At 41.6% G+C, this 23988-nt stretch overlaps 2 protein-coding genes across 4 annotated transcripts in view; one reads left to right on the top strand and one right to left on the bottom strand.

The window, feature by feature from the left end:
• Nucleotides 1–14734, top strand: part of LOC126986600 (cullin-2-like) — a 20322-nt gene extending 5588 nt beyond the window's left edge. For both annotated transcript variants that reach the window (XM_050842863.1, XM_050842862.1), the window contains exons 5-16: nucleotides 233–423; nucleotides 1285–1451; nucleotides 2073–2304; nucleotides 2579–2757; nucleotides 3066–3273; nucleotides 4799–4945; nucleotides 5668–5745; nucleotides 6354–6420; nucleotides 7607–7692; nucleotides 9377–9490; nucleotides 11104–11319; nucleotides 12735–14734. In XM_050842863.1, coding sequence (XP_050698820.1) covers nucleotides 233–423; nucleotides 1285–1451; nucleotides 2073–2304; nucleotides 2579–2757; nucleotides 3066–3273; nucleotides 4799–4945; nucleotides 5668–5745; nucleotides 6354–6420; nucleotides 7607–7692; nucleotides 9377–9490; nucleotides 11104–11319; nucleotides 12735–12866 — 1817 coding nt within the window. In that variant the 3' untranslated portion in view covers nucleotides 12867–14734. The remainder of the gene's footprint in view (nucleotides 1–232; nucleotides 424–1284; nucleotides 1452–2072; nucleotides 2305–2578; nucleotides 2758–3065; nucleotides 3274–4798; nucleotides 4946–5667; nucleotides 5746–6353; nucleotides 6421–7606; nucleotides 7693–9376; nucleotides 9491–11103; nucleotides 11320–12734) is intronic.
• Nucleotides 13081–23988, bottom strand: LOC126986602 (mediator of RNA polymerase II transcription subunit 22-like). Of its 2 annotated transcripts, none has more exons than XM_050842868.1 (5): nucleotides 23499–23988; nucleotides 22910–23020; nucleotides 22296–22396; nucleotides 19997–20258; nucleotides 13081–19379 (listed from the first exon to the last, which is right to left on the bottom strand). In XM_050842868.1, exons 2-4 carry the CDS (start codon nucleotides 23010–23012, stop codon nucleotides 20034–20036), a joined length of 429 nt encoding a protein of 142 aa, XP_050698825.1. In that variant the 5' UTR covers nucleotides 23013–23020; nucleotides 23499–23988; the 3' UTR covers nucleotides 13081–19379; nucleotides 19997–20033. The 2 variants fall into 2 exon arrangements, with proteins under 2 accessions (XP_050698825.1, XP_050698824.1); XM_050842867.1 differs by having other exon boundaries at nucleotides 13081–13616; nucleotides 23499–23986.

Raw genomic sequence — 23988 nt, 5'->3', positions numbered from 1 at the left:
TTTAAATCATGGCACAAATTTGGCCTGTCGCTGCTACACGGTAAAGCCACAAATTTGGGCCGTCGCTGCTACCAGGTTAAGTTTTATTACACATTCACTTAGATTGTTATTGGTCCAGTGCTATTCAAACATAGAAGCCTGTTGCTGTTTTAGATTGTTTTATACCTTTCCTGCATTACTATTTTGGAGTGGCGCGTACCTTAACTCTACCTATCCCCGTGTGGCATGGCAGGGGAGCTTGGCCTGGAGATCTGGCAGCGGGAAATGATCACACCCCTGCAGAGCCGCCTGGTGGGGGTGCTCCTGGCGGGGGTGCAGCAGGACCGCATGGGTGCTACCACGGACGCCCCCACCTCCACCATCAGGGGCGTCATTCATTCCTTTGTCGATGTCAACATGTACAAAAAGAAGTCCACGTTACAGGTGAGGTTAATGTTGTCTTGTTCCTTCCTGCTGAATGGGCTCTTGTGAAAGTAACTCCCAGGTAGAGTAAATCCCTCGAGGCTGTTGTGTTCTGCTGTGGAGCAAATCAGAGTAACAAGATAAAGCAGTGGCATAGTTGACTCCTGAAGTTAGTTTTAGAAAATTGCTCAAACTCAACTTTTACCCAAAATAGATATGGTCAGGCATGTTTGTATCAAAATGGCTTGTGATTCAGAAGTCATATTAATACAAATGGATAAACGAACATGTGCTGAGACAACAGCCATTAAATAAGATGAAGAGAACAAGAATTGTGAAAAGTATCTGTGTGGACAAAACAGACGGGGAGAAATGGAGCAGAAGATGGCAGAGTCTAGTGATGTAATGTGAGATAAAAATGAGGAAAAGAGGATAGCTGACAAGAACTGCCTTAAATGGATGGAGTTTGTAGCACTGAATAAATGAAACCATGTTATTTCCCCATTTATACCTTCATCATTGCTGCTGAACTTGAGAAATGTTGTTATCTAGCTCAGCATTGATGGTTCTTGTGCAAGGCATGAATGAATAGAGGTGCCTTTCCTTCTTAATTCAAATTTATTCTTTAAGGGCTTTTTTTGAAATGTGACCGTGTGCAAAACTGAGTAATGATGACCATGATCATTTCCAAGGATTGTACGAGGCACAGAGACACAGATGATTAGGTTGGTACTGATGAGGTGTTCTAGGGGTGACATTAATGCAGGCAGTGGTGTTACTGTACCACAAAGGTAATGTGTGAGCCATCTTGCACTTGGTAGGAGACACTGAATTTTGTTTTGTGACAATTAACTACATGATACTCCTAACGTTTGACCACAGTTATATGAGACAGTGTTTGAGGAGGAGCTGCTGAAGGAGACAGGGTCGTTCTACCGCAAGGAGGCGTCATCACAGCTGCAGGAGTGCAATGTGTCGCAGTACATGGAGCGCGTCATTGCCCGCCTAGCAGAGGAGGAGCTGCGTGCCACCAAGTTCCTACCACCAAGGTACTGCCTCCCTGCTGCTCCTGCCACTGTTGCACTCTGGGAAGACTGTATTATATTTGTACCTCATGCTCATGATTTTTTTTTTTAGGTACAGTTTAAGGAATGCACTTTTAAAGGAATGCTTCTTTTATAGGAGATTGAATTTATTTCTCAATTGAACATTTTATAGCCTCGAGTGGGGTCATCTTTTACATAAGTATATGCAGACGGGATATATCAATAGCCATATATTGTCAGTACTTACATAGGTAGAGTCACAGGGCAAGATAGTGCAAATTTTGCATGTTTTTGTTGGGTCATTTTGGGCATATTGGTGAGAGGCGTTTTTTTAGTTGAAAATATCTAAATAAAACAGAAAACTGCGATTATTGCAAGGGGAGGCTGATCCTGATTAAGTATTCAGATATTAATGTTTTCACCAGGTTAATATTGCTGTATCATGCTGATACTTTCACAAAAGAAGCATTGTAGCATTCATGTGTTTAAGAAAAATCATTCAATTTCAATTTTTACTAGTGTGAAAGGATATTTTCCCTAAAGGAAGTAAGATATGTTGCGAGGAGAAAGGAGACAGCTACATTGTGGTGAGACTAGGACTAAGCAAGTGCTGGTGCATTGCAGCTCCCATAAGCGCGTGGTGAAGGAGGTGCAGGACCGCATGGTGGCCGACCACCTGGCAACGGTGCATGCCGAGACGGGCACCATGGTGTGCTCTGAACGCACCCGCGACCTCTCCAACATGTACACCCTCCTGCGGCCTGTACCCAACGGCCTCTCCCAGCTGGTGCACCACCTCAAGGAGCACATCAAGCAGCAGGGGCTCCAGGCCATCACCAGCCTCAAGGGCGACAATGTGAGTGCCTGCACCCACTGCCAGCCTCGTACTTTGAGTTGAGATTTATACTTTCTACTTGTGTGAAATAATGATGGAAATGGAAATGACAAACACAAGGAAGGGTAAAAGGAGGGCTTCAGACTAAATGCATAAGTACAAGGTATTACATAATAGCTCTTGAATGTTGTATGTTTTCTGTTTTTCACAACATGCCTTTGATCATTACATGGAATTCTGATTAGTCACTTTTTTCTGTCGCTATTTCTTTCCACTCAAATATCTGTGTTTCTAGATTCCTGCCCAGTTTGTGGAGAGCTTGCTTGAGGTGCACAAGAAGTACCGCACCATGATCTCCGAGGTGTTCCACAATGACCAGCAGTTTGTTGGTGCACTGGACAAGGCCTTTGAGAGTGTTGTCAACCACAGAGGCAACACAAAGGTGGTGTGTCGCTCCCCAGAGCTCCTCGCCCGGTGTGTATTGACTCCTCAGCGGGTGTTGTCACAGCACAGACACTTACCACTAATATAATGACACGTACACACACACACACACACACACACACACACAAGTGCTACACGGTTTAATCTCATGATGTTTAGGGCCTTAGTGTATTATATTTCTAGGAATGGTGTGTATGTGTGTGTGTGTGTGTGTGTGTGTGTGTGTGTGTGTGTCCCATCATTGTGTGGTATATCCTTTTCTGACTTACATGTTTTTTATTCTGTTCGTTGAGGCTCAAGCAACCCTCTATTACTTGACCTCCTTCTGCCCCACACAGATACTGTGATACGTTGCTCAAAAAGTCGACGAAGGGTCTGAACGAGAGTGAGGTAGACGACAAGCTGGGCCACAGCATCACCATATTTAAGTATGTGGATGACAAGGACGTTTACCAGAAGTTCTACGCCCGCATGCTGGCCAAGCGACTCATCCAGCAGCAGAGCCAGTCCATGGACTCCGAGGAGAACATGATCAACCGCCTCAAGGTGACTACACTGTGCACTTGTTGCCTCTCCCTGTCTTTCCTCCATCCTTCCCATTGTTGCCTCTCCCTGTCCTTCCTCAGTCCTTCCCATTGTTGCCTCTCCCTGTCCTTCCTCAGTCCTTCCCATTGTTTCCTCTCCCTGTCCTTCCTCAGTCCTTCCCATTGTTGCCTCTCCCTGTCCTTCCCATTGTTGCCTCTCCCTGTCCTTCCTCCATCCTTCCCATTGTTCCCTCTCCCTGTCTTTCCTCCATCCTTCCCATTGTTCCCTCTCCCTGTCCTTCCTCCATCCTTCCCATTATTTCCTCTTCCTGTCTTTCCTCCATCCTTCCCATTGTTGCCTCTTACCACTACTCGCCTTTTATTCCTCTCACAGCCTCACATGCACGTCATTCTTGTATAGTGCTCTCCATTTCTTCCTCACAGCTTCCATGAACCCCACAGCTGCTTGGCTTACCCGATGACTATGTTGATTCACCACTCGCCACTCTTCCTTGGTGAAATATGAGTCTTTATTGTTGTGCAGTCATGCTTTTCTGTGAGGTCTCAGCCATAGTAAACCTGGGCTGTCAGGGTGTTGCTGAGAATGATGATATTACCGTGTTCTCAGTTAAAAGTACGCAAATCAGTGGGCCTGTCACTGCTCGGCTCAGTTTTGACATTTCATGCCTGTCGCCTGTCAGCCTTCCTATCAGTAACAGTACCAGCACTCCCAGTTCTGCCACTCTCAAGGTCTGATATTAACCCGGTAGCAGCGACGGGCCAAATTTGTGGCTTTACTGTGTACCAGCGACGGGCCAAATTTGTGGCTTTACCGTGTACCAGCGACGGGCCAAATTTGTGGCTTTACCGTGTACCAGCGACGGGCCAAATTTGTGGCTTTACCGTGTACCAGCTATGGGCCAAATTTTTACCATGATATAAACCCCAAAAATGGATGAAGCGTAAACTGATCACAAATGCATTGGTACTATATATTATGAAATGGTTTGCGTGAGTGATGATTTTTTCTCATTAATTCGCTAAGAGGGGCCTTTAAGATACGTGATCCCCACAGCTACCGGGTTAACAGTAGTGAAATCAATGGTATTTCCCAAACTCTAATCGGTATGTAAGTTATGTTGATTTACAATGGTTTTGGGAAGCACCTGATAATGTAAACAAAAATCCAAACAACCATGTATCCTCTGCTATTCAGACTAGCAGACTTATATTCAAGTGAGTGTACATAAGCCACAAGGTCTTCTGATCATGTTGATTAGGAGTAACATGTGGTTTTGTGCTTCATGTCTGGTGACTCATTTTCAAGTTCTCTGTTACTTTTATGCACACCTGTACCTCTTTGGATTCTTTTTAGGAGCAGCGAGTAGCGGGCTTTTTTTTATTAATGTTTACTTTTTTGTGCCCTTGAGCTGTCTCCTTTGCTGTAAAAAAAAAAAAAAAAAAAAAAAAAAAAACGCACCCTACATACTCACGTATCACAAATACCTGCCACACACACACTAACCCCCCTCCCTCCCTCCGTGCAGCAAGCGTGTGGCTACGAGTACACCAGTAAGCTGCACCGGATGTTCACCGACATGTCCGTCAGCTCTGACCTCAACCACAAGTTCAATGAGTTCCTGAAGTCCAGAAGCATTGAGCTGGGCATCAACTTCTCCATAAATGTTCTCCAGGTGGGTGAGCACCACACAGTACAGGGCTGGCACCTCACTCTTTAGGTGTGTGCCGAGGTGCACATTGGTCGTGTGTTACCAAAGTGCATGTGTATTGGTTTGTTCAGGGTTCAGTTTATTCCTGTTAAGTCTCTTTTTGTCCTTTGACACATTCTCTTCAGCTTAATATCATTATGCCTGCACAGTAGTTTTTCATCTCATGTTCTCACTGCTGCAGATTTATACTTTCATTGTCTTCATCACCATTTATTTATTTTTTTATTTTTTTATTAAGGAGGCCATTCAGGACAATAACAAAAATTGTAAAAAAAAAAGTCCTCAGGTCACTGCTCCCACAGCCAGATGACAGGAGGAGTTCCAAAAAGGTGGTCAGGGTGGAGAAGTATCCAGATACACCTCTCTTGAAAAGGCTGCAGTCATAGGAAGGAAATAGATGAAGGAAGGCTGTACCAAAGATTGCCAGTTAGAGAGATGAAGGAATGGTAAACTCTTGCAATAGAGGGTTGGACAGCATAGGGATGAGCTAGAGTAGAAATTTTAAGACACATGAAACTACAAAATTTATATATTGATAACCTCTTTATGGCTTTTTCTATTGCTTCTGTTGGAGCACCATATTTGCAAGTATTCTCCCCCTATTTTTGTTAGGTTCTTTTTTTTTTTCTTTCTTTTTCCGTATCATAAAAAAGTGTCTGACTGCACCATGTGGCTTCCATTTCCAGGCTGGTGCGTGGCCGCTTGGGCAGACTTCCATCACCCCGTTTGCAGTGCCTCAGGAGCTGGAGAAGTCTGTACAAACGGTATGTGTGAGCCACCTCCACGGCCTCGTTGGCTCGTGTAATAAGCTAAGCATATGAAGTATTGCTGTTAAGGATGTTTTTGCCAGGTAAATGAGAACTTAAGAACTTTTGCTTTCAGTCATTATTTGTTTTGTGTATAGCCTTTGGCACCAGTGGGCTCTCTTGATTATTATGAAACTTGGTTTAAATCACAATGAGAAAATTAATTTTGATCAACAATATCATAGCCAGCAGCAAAGGCCATATATTGTATTGTTCAATCGTAAATTTGTAGATGGCTGAGTAACATGAAGAAGAGAAATGTGTTTGTATTAGTTGAGTAAGTTGTATTCAAGGGATTGGGCAAGGAGTTAGAAGTAAAGAAGGGATTTTAAGGAAGGAAAGTATTGGACCATAAAACAATTGTTCACTTGATGATTGAGCTCAAGGCAGGGCACTAAGGCTACCAAGGCCCCAGCCCTCGCATTGTGCTCCAGGCTCCAGCTCCAAAACATGAACATGCCTGTAGGGTGTGAGCTTCTTATTCCAGACACGAGGCACATGTATAATGAGTAGGCAGTAATTTGTTCACTGTTTGGTATATGCCTAACACTGCTCCCTCTTTACAGTTTGAGAGGTTTTATCACAAGCATTTCAATGGAAGGAAATTAACATGGTTACATCACTTATGTCAAGGTAAGTCCAACATGTATTCATCTGCAGCCACTCTGCTCCTCCCTTGCAGCCACTGCTCATGTATTGCTTTTTGTAATGCTCTGTATATTGTTTGTATTTGAACACACACACAAACACACTCTTTACTGTGCTCATATCTCTGTCCTACCTTTCAAACTACTCTTTTGTTCTCAAATATGTTTTCTACTTATTTTGAAACCTCTTGAAAAACTGTAGAAGATACCATAGAAATCAAGTGTGGAAATAGCAAAGAAATGTGCAAACTAGAGCAGCTGGCAGGAATGATGAAACCCGAAGCTTTCTGTGGCTCATAACAGACAAAATATAAAAGAACTGTTCACGCTTTTTCAAACAGAGGGGCTTTGTCCCCCTTGGGTCAGCATAAGACAGTTGAATATATATCCAACCTCCCATGGGAGGGCTCAGCTGCCCTGACTCCCTTGTGGTTGCATATGTCATTGCTTTGGGCTACTCTGCATGGAACATGAAAACTTAGGCACATCTAACATCCTCAGTCTGCTGGAGGGAGGAAATTATGAGACAAAGACAACAATCACTATTTTTCAGCTATTAATGTGTTTGTTCATTGTTGTCACTATCCTTGAGTCATATTGACTAAGAATGCTTTTATCTGCATGGCATTAGAGGTTACTAAAAGGAACATATTGTTAACATTAGGTTAAAATTAGGCTCCCCAACCAATTTTGGCCAGAAAACTTGAGAATGGGGGGAATGAATTTGTGAAGTGTATGAGGAAAGGATTGAAGGAGGAGGTGTCAGGGGAAGACCACCTGTGGAGTGGATCAATAGGGTGAGCAAGTATTGGAGAGAGAGAGAGATGGAAGTAGCAGGATTGAGTGTGCTGAGAGGGAGTGCCAGAATTGGGAGAGATGGAGACACTTCTGCCGCGGCCACCCCCTGGAGGGAAGTTCCCGTGAGGGAGCAGGGCGTCGGAGATATAGAAAGATAGATAGAGCTAGTCTGAGTGGTCACATGGCCTTTGGTATGCCACCCTGTTTCTCCAAGATACATACTCACCCATAGTGGTGGTAACCTGTACAAGTGGTGTTGGGCTGCAGACAATGTTTGTGGGTCAGGGAGTGAGAGGAAGTGCTTGAGGGTTTAGTATTTTAGGCAGTGAAGGTGCTGTCAAAATGCACAATTTAATTTTCAACTATTGTTGCAGGGGAACTGAAGGTTAGCCAGAGCAAGAGGACCTACCTCATCACCATGTCCACCTTCCAGATGGCCATGCTGCTCATGTTTGAAAAAGTAAGTATTCTTCCCTTTACAATCTTAATGAACCAATGTTATTTATGGAATTGATGGCTCCACTTGAAATTTATAACTTAGCCATTTTTTATCTTAACCGTAATAGGCCAGTTTTCATGTAATGTTTGAATACATAAATTAATTTTATAAACAAATGTACTTTCTAAGTAGGAATCTCAATTTTGGTAGTACAGGTTGAGAATCCTTTATCCGAAATTCCAAAATCTGAAAACCTCCAAAATTCAAAAGTTTTTTTAATGCTGAAGTGACGCGTCACAAATGTAAAATTCCACAAAGTGATGGGAAGGTTCCAACACATACAGATGTTGTTTGCTGCTCAGGGTTGCCAGGTCCGTGGTTTACCCGCCCAGCCTACTGCTGCGTTGACATCTTGGGCGTAAAAACATCTGCCTGCCACCCCTGCGGGTTTTGGGCGCCTTTTGGGATGGGATTGGGCGGGAACACAGTCCACGACCTGGCATCTCTGGTGCTGCTATGCGTTAGTTTGTTGTCAGCAGTCGTCACAGTAACACCTTCGCTTGTTACTCATTGTGATTACCGCGTGTTGTGTGCTCTGGTGTAAAGTTATTGTTGAAAATGTCAAAAGGGCCTGCATATTCCGAAATCCAAAAAAATCCGAAATCCGTAACACTCGGTCCCAGGGATTTCGGATAAGGGATTCTCAACCTGTACTTCCATATCTTATGGTATATAAGATACACCTCTATTTTCAGGACTGTCTTCAGGGAAAAAAGTTCACAGTTCTACGGAGATTTTCTGTAATAACCCATTTTCTTTAGCATATGAGAAAAAGAAGACAAGGAACTTTATGGCCCAGCACATGTTGTGACCCAGGGCAGGGCAGGATGGGTCAGGACAGGATTCCATTTTTAGTTATTGCAAATGAGTCTGCCCATCGGTACACAGGGCAGCATAGGACAGACTAATACTTTCATAGGAAATAAAGTTGGGGTGTAATGGTGGATGTGGTTTAAGGGAGTGAGAGTAAGGCCTGGCATACATTGGCACACAGAGCAGGGCAGGGCATCACAGGATTCTGTATCTAGTTATCTCCAATGACAGTAAATGATTGAATGCTTATTGTTGCAAAAATTACAAAGGTCTGTCCTGTGTTGCTCTGCATCCCAATGTGCAGACTCATATTCATTAACTAGGTACACAGTCCTGTGCTGCCCTGCCCTGCCCTGCCCTACACTGCATCACAGTGTGCGCCGGGCCTCAAGGCTGAGCATGCCATTTCCTAGTTCTTGCTGTGCAACTGTGCAAGGTCCAGTATGTTAGGGAGGCATAACATTTTTCACTTGACTTAGGTTTATAAGACAGAGGGTGGTTTTAAGACCTGATTTTCTGGATAAAAAGTGAGTCTTATACACTGATAAATATGGTAGCTTTTCCTCACCCATTTCACAGACATTTTGAGAAAGTGTCTGTGCTTCTGCAACCTTCCTAACCTGGGGAGGGAGAGGTTCCCAAGGGACTGTGTCTCCACTGTGTTTCCACTGATGAAGGGAATTTTCTCTCACCTTAATGAATGATTTGTCTCTTGGTTTAAATTAAGTTTCTGAACCTCTTGATCACAGCAGTGAAATATATGTAATAACGTGTTCATGTATTATGCTTGTAAGTGTTGTATGTTAATAATCTTGTGTTTATTTCCCTGCAGGTTGACAGCCTCACCTGCCAGGAGTTGCAGACACACACACATCTTAATGATGAACAGTTTACCAAGTTCCTGCAGAGCTTGTTGGACAGCAAACTGCTGCTCACTGATGCTGAGGTCAGTCAGTCCTTCCTTCTTGTCTGACCAAGACAGTTTTTATACTTTACAGTTTATTAATAAGGGAAGTCTTTGCTCCATTTACTTTCTTATGTGCACTCCTGTTTTTACCTCAGCAGAGCATCTGCTTGTGTTCTCAAAACAGCCAGGACAGTTCTACAACACTGGTAACCCTTCCACACACCTATGAGGCTCAGACACACCTTTGATGGCTCTGGCTGTCATCAAAAGAAATAGTTAAAAGAAAAACAAGGGCAGCCATGAGTTGGGGAACAGGGTGATGGTAGAGACTGATGATGGGTGACATTGCCCAGCCAGTGGGCAGAGGTTACCTGGCCATAGATAGGCCTGCCAGCCTACCCATGCCAGTCCAGTAGTTACTTGCTGGGTTCATTTTTCTGCAGCATCATTGGCCCCTAAATACAATACTACATTATACATCTTTGGAAAGGAAATTTATTCAGTTACGTTACAATGTAAAAAAATTACTTTATCTTGAACAGTTTCAATATATATTACAGTATTTGACGGCTTATAAGACGCACTTTTTTCCAAAAAAGTCCCTGAAAATCACCCTGCGTCTTATAAGGTCAAGGTTCAGCTTTAGGTCACTGGCTAGTGAAGTTTTAGTGCAGCAAACGTAAACAAGGTGGCGATCACTTTTACAGCAACAACGGCAACTCTTTTCTAAAGCAACAATGTATAACAGTAGTGCTTACCACTACTTCATATAAAATGACACCAGTCAGGAAGAAAATTAAGCGACTTAATGTTTGTACCTAAACAAACTAGTGGACGGTTGCACACCAAACCTGACCACACGGGCAAGACACACTAGGTTTCCTTAGTAGACAGGGATCATTGAGCTAAGACAGACCTTCATAAAACTGTTTAACTTTGTTTGATTGATAAACACAAACAATATATGGATAATATTGACGAGATATTGAGAAGATTGATTATTATTCAATATTTACAAGTGCCTGTTTCTCCATTTTGCGCTTATCTTTTAACATTCTTACTTTACATACGTGTTCAACAAACATTGAAGCACATTCAAGTTTGAAATTTGACACTTCCTTATGTTTTGAAAATGTACTAGAATGTTACAACAACTAGACTTGTGAAGAATAATAACAAAGAAACATGATGCACAAGCTTTATACCCGTTAACTCTCTGAATGTCACTGTCTCCGCCACGTTTGTTTACATCTCAAAGCAGTGCCCTTGAGTCTATAAGGACTAATTCTGGCAGGTCTCAGCAAGTATTAAGGGTTTTAAATGTAAAGTATTGGGATTTGATAAGGATCTGAATACACGTGAAACTTTAATAACGACCTGATAGTTGGGAGGCGTATGTCGGGCGAAAAATCTCCACCTGGCACTTGTGGTTCAAACCCGTTTATTATAATTTTTTTCAAATGCCTGCCGAAATTGGGGGGTGCGTCTTATAAGCCGTCAAATATGTTATTTAGCTACTATATATAATGGGCTTGTGATCACCATATAACCATAAAATGACCAGAAAGCAACAAATGGTGTTTCTTGTTGGAGAATGTGGTGTGCAGTTAGCATGTTTGTTGTCTGGTGTTGTGATGAAGCTTGTGTTGCAGAATCTGGAGGACGAAACAGTAGTGCAGCTCAACACTGAGTACACCAACAAGAGGACCAAGTTCAAGATCAGCGTGGCGCCGCAGAAGGAGCAGCAGCACGAGACAGAACAGACACACTCAGCAGTAGAGGAAGACCGCAAGCTGTATCTGCAGGCAGCCATAGTGAGGATAATGAAGGCTCGCAAACTGCTCAAGCACACCATGCTGATACAGGAGGTAGGTGATCCCTGACCACATCTAGACTGTCCCCAGTTGTGAAAGAGGGGATGCTCAAAGCTGCTTCTTTGTGGATAGTAGAACTGTTATCATTTCTTGTGTCTGCAGCAACTGAAAGAGTATTTCCACGTGTTCCAGACCAAGACACTAGTAGGTGCAGTGCTGCCCTCTTCTCAGGGGCAGCTTTGAAGGTGATCCATTATTAGTAGCCTCTTGTTTGGGCTGACTGTAGTGCATTATGGTGTCTCTGCATCAGATAACTATGTTATCTATGCAGTATGTTACTAGTACTTTTAAGAAAGGGTCTGAGAAAGGTGGTCAGTGTGCGGGCGCAGCGTCCAGGAAGCCGCGCATTCACGTCCCGCCCGCCGCCACAATTTGGGATTTTTCAGTCACTGCCAAGTGCCCTAAGACTACCCACATGCTGTCCTAAAGATCACCTATCAACCCAAACTCTAGATTCTCTTTCTAAAAAGAGGATCAAAGAAGAGCTCTGGGGGACAGCATGAGCCAAGCAAGATGGATGCCACTATAAAACACTTGCCTGTGCAATAACAGGCTAGGGGCCGACCATCAGGCCCCACCAAGATAGCCTACTGACATAAAAAATACAGTAAATCAAGATTGGATGCTACTTTTGATGACCTTCAATGGGGGTGGCTACTATGACATTGGTCTTCAATGCCTTTTCCTGCTTTGTGATGCTGCTTCAAATGCACTTTGTTAGCCTGGAGACTGGTGGGCAATGAGATATGGTCATATATATTTTTTTTCCACAATTTTTACATTTTATTTAATTCTCTATGGTGAAGCGGCTAACATGCCAAGGTGTGAATCCGTGGGCTCAGGTTCGAATCCTGGCCTGGGCAGTTAGTAAGAAGCTCACCCATTTTTTGAGGGGAGGTAGACCAGTGCCCCCTCAGGAGACTCTCATGGTCTTGGGCAACTTCATTGCCACTACAGGCACTGGCAGGGTTGGCTATAAATTATGTATTGCCCCCCATTGCTCTGGTATCAAAACACCAACAGCTCCCCCAGGTGTATGCCCCCATTGATCGATGCATATACATGTGTGGATCCATGTAGCTGCTTAGTATAAACAATCTAAACTTACCTGCTATGGTAATGGTTGGGGGTTTGTGCTTGAGGTGCTGAATTGCTGCTGTCCAAAATGTTACTCCACACATATCTTTAGCTATAGCTTTACAAAAACAAGGTCACTTGTATCTCAAGAGACTAAGAATTGAAATACTAAAAAAAAAAATAGAGAAAAGTATCCTGCAAGACATTTTTTTTTATATATATTTATAAGAAAATATCATCCTTTGTGCATGTTATGAATAATTTTGGCCAGTTTGGAAATCCTGAACCATGGCAGTGCCATTTTTGTTAATTCTGTTTTCTCCCATGACCAGGTGATTAGTCAGTCACGGGCAAGGTTCGCACCACAGATCCCCATGATCAAGAAGTGTATAGAGCTGCTGATCGACAAGCAATACCTGGAACGCACCCCAAATTCTACGGATGAGTACAGCTACGTCGCTTAAGTCATAAGTTATCTAATTGTTTATTGCTGATTTGTGGCCAAGCCTGTGCTGCCTACTTCTAAGGAGGAAAACCTTTTTCTTTTCAATACCTTTGTATAATACAGGTATACCCCTTTTAAGGCAAGCACTCACAAGTAAGATCATGGCTACACTCTGTTGTGAGGCTTGTACAGAACATATGTTGCCAGTTTGAAAATTAATTTTGTACATTGAATTAGGTGTTGGCCTTTATTTGTCTCACATACAGGTGTGTGTACATGTGCAGAGCTCCAGCATTCTTGGCCAGATGTGTAAATAATCTTCATAGGCACATGATGGTGCAGTTGGTGTGGGTTGTCTGATTCTGCTTGTTCTGAAGGCTGGGCTCTCCTTCCCATTCTTTCCCTCCCCACTGGCAGCTGGGTATCACCACCTGAGCAGCATCACAAGCTGCCTAGTGAGGCTCACACACCTGCAGGTTCTGGATTGTGTCCAGGTTTGGGTGTAATAATGTATAAAGGTTAAGTCTTTCATTCTTATGTCCAGCATTTGGGACTTTTTTTTTTTAGTTGTATTTAAAATAACATTTAAATGTTTGTTCTGATGGTGTGCCTTTTTATTTATCTGTCAGGCACTGTGTTGGTGTCCTGCTATGTGGGATCACCATAGTTTGAATCTCTGTTGCTTACACTTCATGCTACACTGTGGCCACCTCCCATCCCGTGCCGAGCTGCTCTGTGACTGGTCCAGGTGTTCCTTACTCCACATTCTCTGTGAAAAAACACTGCTATTAATATTATATTTGTAAGAACCTTAAGAGGAATGTAACATTGCATAATTTTAAAAGTCCTGTGCATGCACCTATAAAACATATATTAGAAATGCTGACCACAAAGACTTTCAACAATTCCTTCTTCCTTTGTAAGAAGTGGGTTACCAATGATAATATATAAAGCATGTAAATTAATATATACAAGTAATATGATGACCATATTAAATATTCACATTTTATATTTATTAGACAAGAGCACTAAACATAGTGATTGCTGAATAATTATGTAAAACAATGAGCTGAGATAGTTATCAAGGAAAGAATTATCACTACCTGAACAGTACTGTTCTACAAATGATTTTTTCCAGAAAAAAGCAGAAATAACAGATGTGAAGTAAGGCAAATGTTACTTAAGTTCTCTCTATATAGTGCCTATAAATGGTTGCCTCTCTAAAAATGAATACTGATGAAACCTTAAGTTCAGTTATCACATTAGAAAGTATGACGATGCATCTGCAATTTCAGAATTGAAGGCAGAATCACTGAATTTCAGTATCAGCTGCAACCCACTTGGACCAGTCACCCCACAGTGGCTTACATACTGAGCCATCAACTATCATGAAACTGATACGTTTCTACTTTTTCTTTTTCTACAAATTGTTTTATCTCAACATCAGTGAAACAAGTGGCAGCTCCTTGGTGACAACAACCAAAGGAGTAAATATTGTGCCATTAGCAAACTCCTGGGAAAGTAATTAATATATTATTGTTCCAAGAATTGGGCAGTTTTGGGTAGTGTTTAAGGGAGATTCATTTATGTCCGAGATGTGGTGAAATTAACTCGTGTGTTACTTTTTTGTCCATGGTGTGTGATATGTGACTGATGTGCTTGTGAAGCTTCACAGGAAAAGTTAACTATATAAACTTCTATTCCTATGACCCTGTTGCCTTTATTTGTTAGTTTTCAGTTTGCTTGTAAGGTGAGCATCTCATCCATTTGAAATATTTTTTATTAGCCTAGATATTTATTAAAAAGTAAGATAACAATTAGCAAATTATTAGCTTTTTAATATGTTGGTTGACTGTGTTTGGAATAAAATCTATCTTTTACCACTGATTATGCACAAGGTTTCTCTCATCTTTTGACGCATGCTAAGTTCTTGTGTAAATGCAGAGTCCTTTGATCGCAGACATTTATACCCAACTTGTATTAATGTTCATTAGGGGATGTTATGATGATGATTCCTTGGACTACTAACTTTAATAAGTTGCTGACATGACATGACTGTCATTCTGCTCTCAAAGCTACAGAGCAAGAAAATACCCAAGATGTCAATACAAGGAGCTGAGCCCTTACAAGGTGCATAAGCCTCTCCAGTGTGTGAGCCTGGTGGTGATGTGAGGCTAATGGGGGGCAGCCTGAGGCAGAGGTAGGGCAATGGCTTGGCCCACAGCCCAGTTTAATAGAGTCTAACACAACTTTTGTAATGAAATTTACTGTACATAAAATTATTACATAGAATAGTTTATGTTATAAACTACTGAAAGTAAAGATCAAAGTCAAGCTTATTATTTTTTGTACGGTAACTTATGTTTAGCTGAAATCAACCAAAAATTAAAGCATTGCTTCCATTTTTTTGTTGTTTATATCTTAGAAAATATTTTAATGCTGCATTTTCAGTTGTGCGACTGCTTAGTTTTCTCTAAATTAAGCACTATGTATTGTTGGTTTCATGTGGAAAAGACAAATTTAAATAAAAATGCTGAATTTTCAAGACCCAAGCACTTGGGATTTTGGCCTCTGTGCAGGCCAGATTCTTCTTACATACTGGTGCTGTGCCCATCAGGTCAATGCAGATCACTTTACTTTTGAAATTAATTAGGTAACCTTTGTTGCTCCCAAATTTCCTTTTAACGAAAGGGTTGCAAATGCTGACTCAATATCAAGAACTTGTTGGCCAAAAGAAGCAAGTGACATACTCCTCCCTCCTGCTTGATAGCCCCAAGTGTGCTCCAGTTTGAGAAAAAAAGTATGAATAAATTTTAAAAAAATGATCAACCCCCACCAACAGTCAGGTGCAAGCAGTCTCATTGCTCCTTTTGTAAAGGATATCAGGGGTTGGCCTCAAGCCTCATCACTGACACCAGCCTTTTGGTAGTCCAGTGAACAGTGGGTCTTGGCAGGCAGTTCTGGCTACAGGTGTGTGTGTGTATTTACCTAGTTGTGATATACAGGAAGTGAGCTACGCTCGTGTGGTCCCAGTTTTAATTGGTCAAACTTTGCTTTAAACGTGTGTGTGTGTGTGTGTGTGTGTGTGTGTGCACTAGGATCTATGGAAGAAAGGCAGGGAGGTCCTGTGGTCCATTTCCCAAGATAATCTTCATTTTTCTGACTTAAATAATTCTTACTCTAAAAGCCTGTGGCCCCTTGACTTGCTTGGCAGTGAAAATGAGGTGATGACAATTATTCCTATGATTTCTACTGATGATGGAGCTTTAAAACTCTTTATTGCTGCTGCTGATGGAGCTCTAAGTCACAACATATTATGAAATGCTGGAGCCCCTAGTGATGTGATCTCTTACACAGGGAATCTGTGATATAAAGGGGATTTATTTCACTTAATGCTTGCACTTATAAATTTCTTATTATTCAAAATTCTACAGGAAAAATTAAACTGGTTCGTTATTGTGCCTGAATTCCCTATATTCATTGTTTCATGCGTAGTATGAAAAACAAATATATTGGAAATGTACTACAAGGAAGTATAAAGAGAGAACTTATTTTGAAGCATAAAAAGAAACATTAATAAGTATATCAATTACACTAATAGTTCGTGAACCTTGAGCAAATGAATTGCGAGGCATCAGGAGCACTGGGCAGCCTTTTTAAGTTCACTAGTGAGATAAGAGGGAGGGATGAACCCTACTCATGTATATGGCAGACCCTTCATTACTGAACCCAGACTTCCCATGTATTAAATTTTCTAGGGCAGACCCTTGATTACTGAACCCAGACTTCCCATGTATTAAATTTTCTAGGGCAGACCCTTGATTACTGAATCCAGACTTCCCGTGTATTAAATTTTCTAAGGCAGACCCTTGATTACTGAACCCAGACTTCCCGTGTATTAAATTTTCTAGGGCAGACCCTTGATTACTGAACCCAGACTTCCCATGTATTAAATTTTCTAGGGCAGACCCTTGATTACTGAACCCAGACTTCCCATGTATTAAATTTTCTAGGCAGACCCTTGATTACTGAACCCAGACTTCCCATGTATTAAATTTTCTAGGGCAGACCCTTGATTACTGAACCCAGACTTCCCATGTATTAAATTTTCTAGGGCAGACCCTTGATTACTGAACCCAGACTTCCCATGTATTAAATTTTCTAGGGCAGACCCTTGATTACTGAACCCAGACTTCCCATGTATTAAATTTTCTAGGGCAGACCCTTGATTACTGAACCCAGACTTCCCATGTATTAAATTTTACTTGGGCAGACCCTTGATTACTGAACCCAGACTTCCCGTGTATTAAATTTTCCATGCAGAATTCTTGATAAGTAAACTTCTATTAGCCCATGAAGGATCTGAGGCTTCCATGTTCAAGTGCAACAGTAGAACATTCACACAGCCTTGAAAAATCTGTTCCATTCTACTCATTGGATTATTATCAAACAAGCTTGTTACATCCCCATAGATAGAATGAAAAAATTAGTGTGCCTGTAAAATGGAAATGAAATGAAAGGAATTGTGCAGTTGATATGATGATCAGGATAAAGCTCAAATGAAATGCTTAATAAACTTGGGTTGTGAACTTTGATAAAATGGAAAGTTGCAATCTGCCTTGTATGTGTATGCAATGTAATGCATCACTCGGCGGCAGTGACAATGTTGTGGTCAGGGTCCGAGGTTCTTCAATGTGTATAGGAGAGTAAAACAAGTAGGTAACCAAATACCCAATGGCAAGAGGCACGCAGCTCTTAGTACCGTCAAGAGTCTTGTAAATGGGTTATGGGGGTAAAGCTTCCAATAAAGTTGTTCCAGAAAGAAAAGTTTGAGGACTAAGCAACACTACTAGAATGTGTAAATATGATGCTATTGGACACATTTCACAAGAAAACCTTTCACTGCTACAAATGGTTGTCTCTTGTCTCAGGCCTCAACCCCATCACTGCTCAAGCTAAAAAAGGGGCTCTGTAACAGATTTTAGATGGGGTATTTTCTCTTTACTCCGGCAAGAATGTACACGTGCAATATGATAAGAGGCAGTGGAGTGAACCAGGTTGCCTGTCACCTGATGGTGAAGTGAAACTCATTGTAACTGCTACTTTACACAGTGAGTTATCTTTTAGAAATATATTATAGGAAAAAGCTACTTGAATTTAAGGTAAACTACTATATTGCTATCCCTCTACAGTTGCAAACAAATACTGCCAGAATTGCAATTCTGAAAGATCAGAGCTAAATTTCTCATCACAATGAACCTGCAGAGAGAGAGTTAGGCAAGGTAACCAGTCTAAGAGAATTCTGATGATAAAGTGAACCTCGGCAGAATGCCTTAAACATGTTCCTATTCAGCTATTTTTTTCACTAAAGAATGTTATCTTATTTCTCACTGTCGCCAGCTTATACAATTGAGTAGGGTGGGAGACCTGTGGCAGAATCCTCAACTTTCATCAGTGCTGCCAAAACAAACCAGTATTTAGCCTTCAGCTGCACCGCCAATGTGAGGTATCTACGATAGAGCGTAGAGGCCAGTGTTTTTATTCACGGGGTGTCAGGAACTATAACATAGTACTTTATGAAAGACTGGTGTTGAAATCAACTAACATTGTTACATGAAATCTTCATAACTTTTCTCATATCATTCAATGCAATTCAAAGTTGGCTACAACATGCACAAACAGGAGTACTAAATAACCAGATGTAAACACCCGGAATATCTATTCACAAGACGGGTTAAATAATTATCAACGTTAGTAGAGTCTACCCTGACTGAGCATCAAGGCTACACCCCAGACACTATTTGTTGTGCAGGGAAGGGACTTCAACATCAACAGTTTGGTTTGTATGATGTGCTGGTAGTTGTCTTTCCTGTATAAGAATTCTGTAAATTGTCTTTGTTGGTTTACAAGTGAGTCAACTTGAACAGATGATTACCTTCTGGCTAAGCTGCCAGAACACAGGAATGACCATCACTGACTTGTTTCATGGTTACAAAGGACTGAACATGTGAAGGACTTAAGATTATGAAGGTAAAGGCATCAAGTTTAGACCACACTGCCTGAGGAGAGGTGCAGCCATCCACTGCTTCTGTTTATGAAATAAATGTGTTTTGTAAGTGTCTTATATTTTTCAAATGTTTTGAAAAAAAATTTGTATACTTTTTTTTAGTTTGTATATCACAAATTCCTTGTTTTAGGATATGGGGTGTCAGCAATACTGGAATAATAATACATGAATGACTAAATTGCTTATTTCACTGATCAAGTTTTCTCCTATAACTTATTTAATATTATTTACTTGCATTTTATATGCCCAAACTGGAGCAAACACTGGGGTCATGTCAATACTATAGTCATTACTACTCCTTTCTTACTCTAACCCAAAAGTCGGCCTCTGGGCCCTGACTGGTCTCAACGCTGCGCCTTGGGCCACTGTGACTATTACTACTGATATTCTTCTGGAGCAGCTGATGTGTTGTGTGTTACGGTGCGGCGAGTGGTGTTCTTGGCAGAGTCTTGGCTGCCAGCAGGACTAAGAAGATAATCACAAACTGTTATTTTTTCTCAAATAGTAAGTGCATTTTACACAATCACATATTGGAGTCTTGTTACCCTTATTTTATAATGACTTAATATTTATAATAAAATCTGACCTTATGATATTGCATGTGCTTAGCCAAGTTCAGATTAAGGAGATTTAAGAGCACTATAAGGTAGTCTGAAATAAAAACCCAACATAGTGTGATATACATGACTGCCAAATTTATGCTATAAAGAGCTATGAATGAAGCTAAGGATTAGTAAAAGGTGTGTGTGTGTGTGTGTGTCCTTGCTTTGGCAAACATTATAGAAACACAATAAGGTAACAATATAAAGACTTACCACCGGCACCTGGTACACGGTTTCCTCACTGGCAGCATTACTTCTCTTTATATATAGAAGAATAAAACTATAAAAATATAAAGACTTACCATCAGCACCTGGTACACAGTTTCCTCGCTGGCAGCATTACTTCTCTTTATATATGGAAGAATAAAACTATAAAAATATAAAGACTTACCATCAGCACCTGGCACACGGTTTCCTCACTGGCAGCATTACTTCTCTTTATATATGGAAGAATAAAACTATAAAAATATAAAGACTTACCATCAGCACCTGGCACACGGTTTCCTCACTGGCAGCATTACTTCTCTTTATATATGGAAGAATAAAACTCCTCCTCCAGCTCATAAAGGTCAGAGGCCATGTCGTCCCGCAGGGCCATGAGTTTCTGGTCGGCCTCCTGACTCTTGGTCTTGAAGATGGTGGAGTTGTGGGAGATGGCCTCGTTGACGGACGGGAAGTCATTGAGGATGAGGTACTGCTTCACGTCGGCCACCAGCTTCATCAAGGACTCTGCCGCCCTCACCTATAGGCGGATGATTCGTTACTGGCAGGACCATCCACACAAGACACATAAAGGGTAATACTATCAACGTTTCAGCGCCCAGGCACACACATTTGACATGGCTTTCGTAGAAGAAGGTGTAGTTTTTGTACCCTGGCGGGAGTTTGACAATGTTTTCGTACTATGAATTCTAAAAAAACACTCATGAGAACACGTTTTACCTCTCTTTTGACTTTGTGAAATAATTGATGTGAGAGTTGGTAGCATCTAAAAGTTTCCAGAAAGAAAATTGCAGACTACAGTAAAGTCACCTCTCGATTAACACGAGTTTAAATAATGCGTTTCTGATTAACACGAGTTGATATTTAAGGAGATACGTTTAACTAATGCGATATGTTCAATTTAACACGAGTTTCATCGATGACGTCATCAATGAAACATTATTAATACATTAGTAGGTCACGGAAACAACAAAAACACACGCTCCCACTCTACTCAAACTTGCTCCTCGCCACCGCCTCTCCCCACCCCGCGCCCCTGCTATGTTTCTGTACAAGTCCTCATCTCCACTCCTACATGCTCAGTTCACTCCTGACTGGCTGAACATTCAACATTTTAGCTTGTGCATTAGGGCCTTCATATAAATCTTCCTTTTTGCACCCAGTCCTCCTTATTTTCTTCCTCCTTCACACCGTTGCCAGATTATCGTACTCAGAGCCTCGTATTTACCTGTTTCTGAGTCATAGCTATTGCCAAAAAACATCAATAATTAACCATTTTAACGATAACTGTATATGAAGGCAGTTATTGGGGTCGAGGAGGCAGTTTTGGGAAGGAAATCAGTAAACATAGGAGGCTGAGTACAATAATTGCAACGTTGCTCCTTCAATACTCTGTTCCTCTGCTTCACTGTGAATATTTGACTTGTCCCAATACCATCAAGTTTAGTTAAGCTCTCTGAATACAGGCCTTAGTATTAGCTTTTGCTCACTTATAGCTCTGATGTGACACTTTCAGGAACTCCTAATAAGAGGGCGGCTGCAGTAGAAGATTCTCAGGTGCTCTCTCTCTCTCTCTCTCTTTCACAACCATAAATAATGAGAGAGAGAGAGAGAGAGAGAGAGAGAGATTTACATAGAAAATCAGACCACATTTAGACGGTCCAGACTTGGTGGTCTGTCCTTAAACCTAAGTGATTTTACATTAATCAGAAGACTCCAAAACGTTGCATTTCTACTCTAGTTGATATTAAGTTGAAGGAAGTGACGGTCGAGCTTATTTTTGAAGGAGTCAATCGTGTTACACTGGACCACTGATGGTGGAAGCTTATTCCATTCTGGTGAAGAAAAATTTGGTGCAATCTGAATTTACTTGTCTACATCTGAGTTTTACGCCATTGTTCCTCGACTGTCATCGATCATAAACAATGTTGATCTGTCTACATTCGTGAAACCATTAAGTATTTTAAAACATTCGATCAATTTTCCAGAGAACATGTTAAGGATAGAAAGCCTTTCTTCGAAGGATCATTTTTGAACACCTTCTAATTTAGCAATATCCTTTGCATGGTGGGGAGACCATATTCCAAGTGGGGTCTGACTAAACTGTTGTAGAGCGGGAGTATTACATCTTTATTCTTGAATACAAAGTTTCTTTTAATGAAGCCCAACATTCTGTTCGCTTTATTTGCTGCAACGATGAGAGAGAGAGAGAGAGAGAGAGAGAGAGAGAGAGAGAGAGAGAGAGAGAGAGAGAGACTTCCATTCTGATTAATTTAACATAAATTCCCTGCATTCCTGTACATCGTCAGAATTATCTTTCATTGTTTTTGTGACCTATTTGATAATAATTCAGTATAGAAAATTAACATTGTTCTGCATCATAAAGTAATTGCTGATGTGTTCACACATTTGTAATTAATGGAACAAAATCATTTAGGCATGATTAGTTACATAAAATGAATGCTCACAAATTACTATGTAAATAGTTTCCCTTCATTCCCTTCTAAGGCTGAGTGTATACCTTCATAACTCACAGTGTGCTGCTTGTAAGACTCACCATGTTGGCTGACCGGACTTGCATTTGAAAGTTGATCTCCTCCACCTGCGTCATGCGGGCAATTTGGCTCTCATCCTCCACCAATCCCAGTTTCACAATCTCTGTGGAAAGATTACTCCCATCAGGTAATGCCAGCAGCTCTTATTATAAAACACTATTTATGTGTTTTAGTCTTACCGGCCTCATATAAAGATCCTCAGCCCATACTCTTAAAGTTTCTGAGAATTTCTACACGGGAAAATTAGAGGCAATTGGCACACAAGTTGCAGAGAAAGCCTTGCTCCCTCTCCTTCCACTATATTACCCAACTCCAAAATGTCCATTATCATTACTAACTGAAAATCCTGTCAACACAAATTTTGTGATGAGCAAGCAGTGCAGTATATGACTGACTCAGCCAAGGGTTTTGAGTTCTGCTGAAACTATTGTGAACAGCATCAGCCTTCAGTCCATATAATGCTTCTTAACCATGGAAAAAAGATTATTTCAAAAGTAACTATATGAATATAAATAAAACAAACAAAAACTGAAGGCAAATTCTTCTTCTATGTGAAATGTCCCATTAGCAGTATAGGACAAGACATGCAATGACACATAAAGCTTGTGGAGCTCACCCATGAAGTTGTCCAGGATAGACTTGACATCATCCTTGAGTCGCTTGTTGTAGGACTTGAGTAAAGCCTCACGCCCCTGGGGCTGCTTGGCTGCCTGGGCCATGGTTAGAACTGGGGAAAGAAAACATTTGAGTCAGTACTGATGTATTTAGTAACTCCCTTCATGATGAAAACAAGGTTAATCTCATATCAGTAACACCCATATATGACAGCATCTGCAGTAAACAACTGCTCCAGGGAAAGATATGCATTAACATCCTCCTTTGACAGCAACCGCGGCGACACCTGTTGCCGCCGCAGCTGCAAAATAGCTTGCAGAGGGTTTAGGGTGGGGGAGCATATTTAAACTACTCCAACCTAAAGTTTACGACCTGCTAACGGGAGGGCTTCGCCCCCCTCAACCCCTCCCCAAGGTAAAACGTATACGAAAATGCATTATAATAATAATTCTTTCACGTGCTAAATTACTACGAATAAGTTTTGCCAGAAGAAAAAGAAAAAAAAAAGAGGAGGAAAAGGAGGAGGTCAGCACAGGCTAAGAACCACCTGCTCCTGTGCCTGTGTGTCTGGTGGGGATCATTTTGCTTACCTAGTGATTTCTAAAGAGGCAAGGGAGCTGGTGTTCATAGGGGGACGCCTCTTCTCAAGGCAGCCAGCGTGCGGGCCTCCACATGGCACACTCTTCACCTCCACGCGGCAAAGTCTTCCCGTACGAGTGTTGTGGAGCGCACACACACACAGGGACACGCCTCTTCTTCTTCTGGAGTATTTAATGGGGCTAGATAGGCTGTGGGACCACGGCCTCCAGAGCCCCGTCAGTGGTACTTCTTCCTCCTGGGTGTTTTATGGGGCTAGTAAGGCTGTGGGGCCACTTGCTATCAGGTGTTTTAAGTTTGTCGTTCTGTCACCAAAGTGGGGGTTAGATCCTGTCGAGTTGCCCAGACTTCTGCACCTCAGCTGTGCCCGTAGTCGACGAGATTCAACAAAGTAAACAAAGCCACAAAGTAAACAAAGTAAGTAAACACTGGAGGGCACACACACAGCCTCGCCCGGCCAGCTCAGGCAGAGTTTGTAAACAA

Source organism: Eriocheir sinensis, chromosome 62 (assembly GCF_024679095.1).
Source record: "Eriocheir sinensis breed Jianghai 21 chromosome 62, ASM2467909v1, whole genome shotgun sequence".
Lineage (NCBI taxonomy): Eukaryota > Metazoa > Arthropoda > Malacostraca > Decapoda > Varunidae > Eriocheir > Eriocheir sinensis.
This window is presented reverse-complemented; position numbering and strand designations above follow the sequence as displayed.

Excerpts from the sequence above, each read along its gene's own strand:
- LOC126986602 (XM_050842868.1), bottom strand. The coding sequence starts at position 23,012 with ATGGCCCAGGCAGCCAAGCAGCCCCAGGGGCGTGAGGCTTTACTCAAG. Across the intron at positions 22,397-22,909 it reads TATCCTGGACAACTTCATGG|AGATTGTGAAACTGGGATTG; the intron begins GTGAGCTCCACA and ends ATCTTTCCACAG. Across the intron at positions 20,259-22,295 it reads AAGTCCGGTCAGCCAACATG|GTGAGGGCGGCAGAGTCCTT; the intron begins GTGAGTCTTACA and ends ATCCGCCTATAG.